This window comes from Papio anubis, chromosome 1 (assembly GCF_008728515.1).
Source record: "Papio anubis isolate 15944 chromosome 1, Panubis1.0, whole genome shotgun sequence".
In the NCBI taxonomy this organism is placed as follows: domain Eukaryota; kingdom Metazoa; phylum Chordata; class Mammalia; order Primates; family Cercopithecidae; genus Papio; species Papio anubis.
Window position 1 is genome coordinate 43,699,427 of NC_044976.1, and position 10,222 is coordinate 43,709,648.

At 40.7% G+C, this 10,222-nt stretch overlaps 1 protein-coding gene across 4 annotated transcripts in view; it reads right to left on the reverse strand.

Moving 5' to 3' along the window:
- Positions 1-6,486, reverse strand: part of ZSWIM5 (zinc finger SWIM-type containing 5) — a 193,547-nt gene extending 187,061 nt beyond the window's left edge. For all 4 annotated transcript variants that reach the window (XM_031667998.1, XM_031667994.1, XM_031668001.1 and 1 more), the window contains exon 1: positions 5,620-6,486. In XM_031667998.1, the coding sequence (XP_031523858.1) occupies positions 5,620-6,214 (595 nt within the window). In that variant the 5' untranslated portion in view covers positions 6,215-6,486. The remainder of the gene's footprint in view (positions 1-5,619) is intronic.
- Positions 6,487-10,222: the final 3,736 nt, after the last annotated feature.

Genomic DNA, 10,222 nt, shown 5'->3' on the forward strand with positions numbered 1-10,222 from the left:
CAATTAAGAGAGATGTCATACTACACAAATATAAAAAATGACATGACAATTTACTCATTCATTCAATAAACATTTTCTGAGCATCAACTTAGGACAAACCACATTATATATCCTAAGGGGGAGAACAATTACACTGAAAACCAAAAATTAATCAGTTGACTATATATGATTACAAAAACTATCACAGAGTAATTTAGCATATAATCACATAATACTACAGCTAATATTTAAATAAGTATGATTTTCTTAGTCTACTAGCTCCATGATAGGCTAAAAGTGTCCAAGAAGCATGCTGCCCATATTAGAAAGAAATATGCCTATAAATAAACCACAAGGTAAAAAAATTCACATAAAAGTTATCTGGAATAAATTATTATCTATTTCTAATACCAAACACTAATTCTAAACCATAGTAATTTAGGGTTTGGAAACAGACATTAAAACACTGTTCATAGGCTTTCAAGGTTATCCATTTCTAAAGCTGAGTTATAAATGGTGTGCATGAAAAAAACCCATAGTAATCTATTCATTCATATATGTATACCCTGAGTGCTATATCACACAGTCATCATTTTTTATCAAGAATGATAATTTTAACCTTTAAATAACCACTTATTTGTCAAAAACATTCCACATGTATTAAGATTAAATAATCAATCATGCAAATTGAATCAAGCAAGTCTAAATAATGCTTACCTAATAAAATTAATATGGTGATTTCCTAACTTAAGCCATACTTAATGTAATAAAGTTTAAAATTCACATGAAACTCAGATATGCAACAAGAAACAAGTATGAGAAGCTGTTAAGGGCTGAATTATGTCGCCCCCCAAAAAAATATGCTGAAGTCCTAATCCCCAATACCTCAGAACATAACCTCAATCCCTCATGATATGACCTTGGAAATAGGGTTGTTGCAAATGTGATTAGTTGAGATAAGGTCATACTGAAGTAGGGTGAGCCCCTAATCCAATATGACCGGTGTCCTTGTAAGAAGGCTATGTGAAAACAGACACACACAGGGAGAATGCCACATGACCACAAAAGCAGACACTGGAATTTTGCAGCTACAAGTCAAAGAATGCCAAAGACAGCCAACAAACCACCAGAGCTAGCAAGAGGCAACAAGGGATTCCCCTGTAGGTTGCAGAAGGAGCATAGCACTGCCAACACCTTGATTTTGGATTTCTAGCCTCCAGAACTCTGAGACAATACATTTCTGTGGTTTTAAGCCAATTCAGTTTGTGATACTTTGTTACAGCAGCCATAGGAAACTAATACAGCATGTATATGTTTCTCTTATACATTATATTAATGCACTGATTTTTTAAAATTTTATTTTCTATGGTATCATACAGTAAACTTGACTTTTTTGGTGTATAGTTCCATACATTTTAACACATGTATATATTCATATAACCTTCATCATAATAGATTACTGACAGTTAATGTCTTGTTTTTTAATTGCCATTAGTGAAACAAGAGAAATAAAATTGTTTCCCATAGGCATAAATTTCCAGCCTTTTCATTAATATATTTTTAAAATTCCTAAAATAAAGATAACCTCTAAAATAAAATTCACTATCTTTAGTTTATCCATCATCTTTAAAATCCAAAGCTGTATCCTGGAGAAAGTCACCTTTAGAAAAATTCATTTAAAGCTTTCATTTGAAGAAATTGATAAATCACCATTCTTCACACAAAACAGATGGTCAAAGACAGAAGATTCACCTAAGTTGTAACACTCATGCTACTTAATGCTATCAGTTTATTATATGCACAAGTCTGGAGTTTTCCCCATATATTCCAATACCACTCATTCTCAAAATTCATGTCTCTCTGTTTTACAACACTGAGAAATCCATTCTTAATATTCAGTCATTCAACAAGCACTTATTGAACATTAAAATGTGTGCATATGTGATGTGTTAGGGTGGAGGGAGAGAACTCATTGCTCAAAAAAAAAGAAGATAATGTGATTTAAAACTTGAAAAATTTCTATGCTAAAAAGCACACCCGCTTAAAGGAATGCAGCTGCCTTCTGTGATGGAATATCTTAAATATAAATAAAGTCATTTTTCTCCACATGAAATTTTATTATAATTTTATTCATTCTAACTTACATATGATGCTATAGTTTTCTCAATGTAGATATCTTTTATCCCCCAAACAATATAGATTAAAGGAAATTACATATAAAAATCAACAACCGTAATACTTGTTACTGACAAATTTCACAAAAGTTGTACTACAGAAAAATTTCACAGACCTGTTTATTGATGATATACAAGTGTACACAATTTAAAACTTACTACTTGATGTTTAAGTTATAGATAACTTCCTGAAATAGGCCACTTTTTATATTTCCATTATTGACTTTATAATTGTACCTCTTCCACATAAGGTAATACTTAGCATTCTGGTTCCAGTCTAGAAGACTTCAAGAATAAATCATGTACTTATTTTAAAATGTGTGGACTAAAACTACGGGGTTTTGTTGAAGTCACCTGTCAAAATCTACTTAAAATTTCTGGATAAATATGTATATAACTCAGATGTACCAGGTGCAGAAGGCCCCTGCATTCCTTTACCCAATTTTTAAAACTAAATATCCAAGTAATTATAATATTTCTGTGTTTAAGTGAGAAAAATTGTTAATGCTTTTTTCCTTCAATCAATTCAGATTTTCCTGAGAAACAGCAAAGCTTCTTTAAGTTTTAACAAACACAAAGAAATCAATTTAAAATACAGTGGACAGCAAAAGGGTCAAAATGTTACAACCATTAGTAAATTATAGTTGTCTTATTCTTAAGCCATCTGCAGACTTCTGAATAAGTATTTTCCCAAGGTTTATACTACTACTATACCCATGGGCTTCTGAAACAAGTTAAAAATGCCGACGCTGAAACATATGAATTCTATTATCTTTACAATACTGAGATCAGACTGTAAGTCTATTTACATAGCTTCAAACTTACAGACATCCATGAAGAAACTAACTTGCAATTTCCCCCTTTTAAAGGGAATACCACTTCTGATGCAGTACTTACATAAAAGAAATGTATCCTTTGAGCATAGCTGGAAAAGTTTTAGTTTTGATTTAAAATCTGAAGTATCCAATTTTTAACCGGAATTCATGACTTTCTATTACCAGATTACAGAATTTAGTCTACCTACTATTTCTACAAGTTTTTGTTTGTTTTTAATTTATTTGCCTTGAAGGCTTTTTTGTTTGTGCTTTCTTTTTTCATTTAAATTCCCTTTTTCATTAAATTTCCTTATGACTCTTTTTCCTAAAAGGATGTTGTCACAGAAGTACCCCAACTTTCTGTTCTTCCTAAAGCATCGGCCTTCAGTAACTTCCCAAATCTGAGGTTCTATTGTTTAGAAACAGTAAGGAAATATGTAGAATTCTTAATTAGCATCACTTAGTAATATTGAGTTTGAAGTGCACTTATAAACTGAAGAACACGATTACTATCTTGGTATATACAAATCACTTCCTTCCTCATCTCTTGGCAATACTTTAGAAAGCTTACTTTCTAGATTAAGTAATTTACTTATAATTTTAAGTTTAGGAGACGGGGGATATGTCTCTATTAAAGGTGGTTCATACCAAAATACAGAACTCAAAAAGATGCAAAACAGGCTATCCTTCTCTCCTATACTTACTAACCTAAATTAAGGTCAGAATAATAAAAATTACACAGCTCATGGTTCTCAAGTAGCATAAACTTAAAGGGATAACTTTATTCACCGGTCTTCGTCTTTGAAATCCAAAGGCAATCACAAAACATGTTTGTTTATATGTCTTTTCTCAAGATCCCTGAAACTATAATATGAGAGCCTATAACTCCAGAACCACATTAACTTTCATATTATAAAGGGGAAATATCTGATTTAAACATGATCTAGATTAACAAAAATATCCGATTTCATTTGCAACGTGACACTTCAGTTACTTTAAAAATAGACACTTCTTTAAAACTCTTCCTCTCTTTCATTTGCTCCCTCAAGTTTGAAAACTCTTCCTTATCCCTCTTACTACAAAACGACCACTTAAATTGACCCTTTTCAATTTAAAATATTTGAAACAAGAATCTTAAAAGTTAAATGATCTAAACTCAGAAAAATTAAAATTTACAGACTAATAGGAAAATGCATTTATTTTCATGTTTTCAGTGTTTCAGTATTAAAGCTGTACACCTTAATTACATGTTTATTCAAGTCACTCTTTCAAAAATATACACAAATAAACAAAGGACTAACCTCTTTCAAATAAACAAAACTTGCTCAAGCCACTGTCACTATATTCTGGCACAGGATAAATTTATATTTCACATTTGCAAAATAAATTGTGGTATGCTGTTGTTTTGGTTAGAAACACAGGAATCAATGATTCTCAATAACCAGAAGCAGATTACTTTATATCAAACAGCACGATTCAAAGAAAAACATTTTTCAAATATGTTGGTTTTACCTGGAGAGCTAGATGTCTGGGGTTTGTGTCTCTCTGTGCTTAATTCTAAAAACGACCTCCCTCCAACTCCTTTCAAAAATCAGTATTTTCTTCGATTTATATGAGCATATAGTGTACAACAAAACAAGATCTAGATTAACATAAAGTACATAAAGATATGTACTTCCAGAAGGCTATAATAATCCAAATAGAAAATTAATTCCACATGTTTTAATTTTCCACATAGCAAAGTCAATGTTAATCAATGTCATTTTTTTCTCTTTCTCCTTAACCATTCCACAAATCAGAAGCACTGTATTTATATATTTAATAAGATTAACAAACTGACTAGAAGCTCCGGAGGAGTAAAGGAAGAAATCACTTGTATATTTTCCCATAACAAAAAGATAAAAGCAAGTACGACTTGTTAAATGAGAAGCTTTTGAAAAACCCAGCGTGATCAGCTTTTGATTTACCCCAGTCTGACAAGGAAGAGACCCCACCCCCACTCCAGATTGTATGGCTTTTTTTTTTTTTTTTTCCTTGGGTGGGGGTGTGGAGGAGAAGCTGTCACATTTCCATCTTCGGTTATTGTTAGTCCGCAGCCTAGATTCCCAAGCATCACTGATCCAGGGGAAAAATCCTAACGCAGACAATTAAAACTGTCTGAAATATGCAGGATTTTGTTGGGGCTCTTTTCCCAGTGTTAAAGTTAATTTCATCGAGGCTTAATCGGCTAGGGCTATTGATTGCCTCTGACAGTCTGTCCCTCAAACGCTCCCTCTAAAACCGCTTGTTCCAGATTTACTAACAATCCTCCCCTCTCCAAACTTAAATTGGGACAATGCATTTGTGAAATTATTACATCCAAAAAGGCATACCTCCCCATTCTCTTTGCCTTGGTGTGGGGAGTAGAAAGAGTGAAGAAGAGAGATCTATTCGCCCTTCAAACAAAAAGAAATGGGGGTAGAGGATCAGTGGAGGAAAAGAGCAGTGGTGGACCTGAGTGAAAGGTTGAAAAAAGTTTTTGTGACTTGTTCGTCCTTCGGCAGGGGTACAGGAGTTGGGCAGAAGGCGGGGTCTCGGCCCCAGGGCTCAGGCAAAGAGGCACCTGCGGAAGAGGAGGCTGAGCACCCGAGAGCGCCCGGGCGAGCACCTACCGACTTGCAGCACGTTCTCCACGGAGCCGCTGTCCAGCAGACGGATGCCCCGGCGGAAAGGGAGCCCCTCGCCACCGCAGCCGGCCGCGCCGGCCCCAGCGCCCAGTCCGGTGGATGCCCCAGCCGCGACGCCCCCGGGGGCGGAGCCGGCCGGAGCGGCGGCCCCGGGGGGTGGCGGCGGCCCCTCCTCGGCCGGTGAAGCCCCCGCGGCGCCGCCAGCCGCGCTGGCGCCGGGGCCGCCCCGGTACTGGAAGCTGGAGTACATGCAGATCTCCCGCTCATTCCGCGGGAAGGACCAGTAGACGATGCGGCGCTGCACGGGCTCCGGGATCCGCTCGAAGCGCTCCTCCACCCGTTCGTACGCCCACTTTTCCGCTACCGTCTTGGCGGCGCAGTCCAGTAAGGACTCCGGCTGCAGGTGGGGGCGGGCCCCGAGGACCAGGCAGCTGCTGCCGACGCCCCCTGCCCCTCCGCCGGCTGCCCCGGGTGAACCGCGAGGGTGGTGAGCCTGCGGGCTGGGCCACGAACACAGCCGCTTGGCCGGAGAGACCGGTGACGGGGAGAGCAGCTCCTCTTGCTCACCTCCGTCCGCCATTGCTGGGGACTGACTGACTGACTGAGGCGGCGGCAGCGGCTCGGGCTGCGGTGGAGACCCCGGCCACGGCCACGCGCCCCGCGCAAGCGCCCAGCGGCGGCGCCGAGGGGGGCGGGGCGAGAGAACCCGCGAGCCCGCCGGCCCGAGTGGGGAACCTGGGCCGGGCCCGGGCGCGCGCCGCGAGGGCAGACGCTGGCGGCCTGCGGAGTAGCGTGAGGCGGCGCGCGCTGTCCGTGCCTCCGCGGACGTGAAGACAGGCGGGAGCGAGCGCGGGCCCGCGGCGCGCTTCAGGCGCAAACAGCCCAGAACGCGAGCCGAGCGCTCGCGCGGATCCGGCGGCCGCGGAGGGGAGAGGAGCACCGGGCGCTCTCGCACGCCCGCCCGCGCACCCCCAACCCACCTGCCGCCGGCCAGACAGGAATGGACTGTGTGACCGAATGAAATGGCGGGGCCATAAGCCATCCAAGGAGCTGCCTCCGTGAAGTTATAGGCTCGCGGGGCACAAGGAGAAAAAACCAATCCAGCTCCAACGGTACTGATGTGACGGGAGGCTGTCACAGCCGAGCGGAAGATCTGGCAGAAAGACCCTGGGAAAGAAGACACTAGGGGAAAAAAATCAGAAAGTTCGAGTGATGAAAACTCGCCTTACGCTACAACAATGTAGGATAAAGCTGGCGGTCACCCCACCCCACCCCAGAATGGGACAAAGTCGCACCACCCCTTGACAATGGGGCACCAAGATCTTATCGCCACAGCGGCTGCATCTTTGTGGGGTCTTTTGGAGGGTTTAGCACCTTGCATCCTAGGATACAAAACACTTTGTGTGTGTTTTTTTGGTAGAATTCTCTGATCCCCTACCTCCAATCTGATTTAGGTCTTTCATGTTTTCCTCACCTGGCTCAGTCTTCTACACCTTTACACAGTTGTATTTTTATATATTTGTTTAATGTCTGACTGTCAACTCCATGAGAGTGAGAATCATGTCTGTTTCCTTCACTATAATTTATCCTCTGCCTGGCATTTAGTGGGTCCTCAAGAATGGCAACTTCATCACTAACTCCATAAACAACACGCAATTGTATGTGACTCTCTTGCTCGGTCAAGAAAACTCAGATTATTTCAGAATTTGCTGACAAACTGATCTCTACAACTTTAAAACATTCCAAGAATTGTATTAAAAGAGTTTCTATAGTTGAGTTTGCCTTTCAAAATGAGCAAGATTTAGAGTGTAGGATAAAGTAAGAGTAAGAAGAGAGTAAATGATTGGAGACAGGCTGGAGCCACGGTTTGGTTTTGCTGTAATCTCAGAATTAAAGAGCACAGGCTATAGAGTCAGAATTGGGTGTGAATCACACTTGCTGTGTGTGATGTTATTCATGATTCAGTTACATCATTTGTAAAAGGGAGCTAGTAATAATGCTTCTACACATAAATGTTGTAAGAATTAGAAATAATTCACTTTAAAAAGTTTTTTTAGAGACAGGATCTCACTCTGATGTCCAGTCCCGAGTGCAGTGGGGTGATCACTACAATCTCAAACTCTTGGGCTCAAACCATCCTCCCACCTCAGCCTCCAGAATGACTAGGATTACAGATGCACAGCACCACACCCAGTTAATTCTTTAAATTTTTTGTAGAGAGTAGGTCTCCCTATGTTGCCCCGGCTAGCTGGGATTAGAAGTACTTCACATTGTGTGCTTATTCAGTGTAGTGGGTACTCAATAAGTATCTGTTTAGGCCAGATGCAGTGGCGCATGCCTGTAATCCCAAGGCTTTGGGAGACCAAAGTGGGAGGATCCCTTGAGGCCAGGAGTTCTAGACCAGCCTGGGCAACAGAGCTGACTGGAGACCCCATCTCTACACAAGAGATAAAAAAAATAGCAGGGATTGGTGGCCTACACCCTGTAGTCCTAGCTACCCTGAAGGCTGATGGAGGAGGATTGCTTGAGCCCAGGAGTTCAAGGTTACAGTAAGCTATGATCATGCCACTGCACTCTAGCCTGGGCAACAGAGCAAGAACCTCTCTCAAAAAAAAGAAAAAGAAATCTGTTTATATTGGTAAATGGATTTATATCTGTAAATATCTATAAATAGATCACTGCAAAATAGCATAATCCCTACTCCACCTTGAATCTGGTACCACATTTACAGGCTTCCATAATGCACATTATTTTCCCTCCTATAATTTATCAGTTTTTTGGGAGAATGAATATTCCTTTAATGCCTGTCTCCCTAACTAGACTATGAGCTATGGAAGGGCAGGAACCATTTCCATGTAAGGGCCTATTTCTACAACCTGCCAAAATGCCTACACATAGAAGATGTTCAGAAAATATTTGCACTTTGAATCAATAAATATGTTACTCTGATTTAATCAGTTACTGCCTTTTTTTTTTTTTTTTTTGAGATGCAGTCTCACTCTGTCACACCCAGGTTGGAGTGCAGTGGCACAAGCTTGGCTCACTGCAACTTCCGCCTCCTGGGTTCAAACGATTCTCTTGCCTCAGCCTCCTAAGTAGCTGGGACTACAGGCGCATATGCCAGCATGCCCAGCTAATTTTTGTATTTTTAGTAGAGATGGGGTTTTACCATATTGACCAGGCTGGTCTCAAACTCTGGCTTCAAGTGATCTGCCCGCTTCAGCCTCCCAAAGTGCTGGGATTACAAGTGTGAGCCATGGCGCCTAGCCTATATTTATGTGTTTATTTGCTTAATGTCTGTTTCCCAAAATAGACTATAAGCTCCGTGTTAGGTGGGCGTGGTGGCTCATACCTGTAATTCCAGCACTTTGGGAGGCTGAGGTGGGTGGATCACTTGAGGCCAGGAATTCAAGACCAGCCTGGTCAACATGGTGAAACTCCATCTCTACCAAAAATACCAAAATTAGCTGGGCATGATGGCGGACATCTGTAATCCCAGCTACTCAGGAGGCTGAGGCAGGAGAATTGCTTGAACCTAGGAGGCGGAGGTTGCACTGAGCCAAGATTGTGCCACTGCCAGCCTGGGAGACACAGCGAGACCGCATCTCAAAAAATAAATAAATAAAAAATTTGAAAAATAAGCACATAAATATATAAATACAGATGGTAATAACATGGCAAATAAGACATTTGGGAATATGCAATATGTGGTTGGGAATAACAAGAATGATAGATTAATTGGACTATAAGTTCCTGGTAAGAAATAGTGGGAAAAGACTGCAAGAGAGACAGGAGACATTGTGAAAAGATTTTAAAAGCGTTGTAAAATGCTAACTTGAGGAATCTGCATTTTCTTAAGTTGGTAGAGGGAAGCTAATAAAAGTATTTTGAGCAGGAGAGTTATATGATAAAAGGCAGTGTTTTAGGAATATTAATCAGACAGAAATATGTAGGATGAATCAGGAGAAAGATAAAGTCTGGAGGCAAAGGAAGAGTTTGGAGATAAACCAACAGTGTGGGAAGGAGGTAATAAAGGCTTGTAGAAGGCATTGGATGAAAAGATATGTAGACATCAGGCAAAAAGGGGCTGAAATCTGGCCTGCACTCCATTTGCCCATTGCTGCACCAACCAGGTTGCATCTGGGTGCCTCTTTCATTCTCACCAAGTAACCATATGGGCTAGCAATGGTTCTGGGCCTGTGTTACCTCTCTCTCTGTTTGATCCCTCTTCTCTGATGAGAAAATTGACATGTTTCAAGGAGACTGTGGGAGTGTAAGGATACTTCTTTTACAGCATTGCAATCTCCAGGGTGAAAACACAAATACCAAAAATCAATGACCAGGAAGAATACATCACATCTTAAGACAACTCTTTTGATGTCAGCAAAATTTTGATCCAACCTTAGAAATAAATCTTTAAATTTGCATTTGTGAAACATCCTCAACCCCTCTGCATGGAACGAAATGTTGAGATGAATGTGAGAGATAGAGTGAGGCTCAGAGATGAGGATTTAGGTATCATTTGACAAGCAAACTTATGCAACCGAGTGATTTATTTAATAAAATTTATTTTGGCTTCTATTTCAAA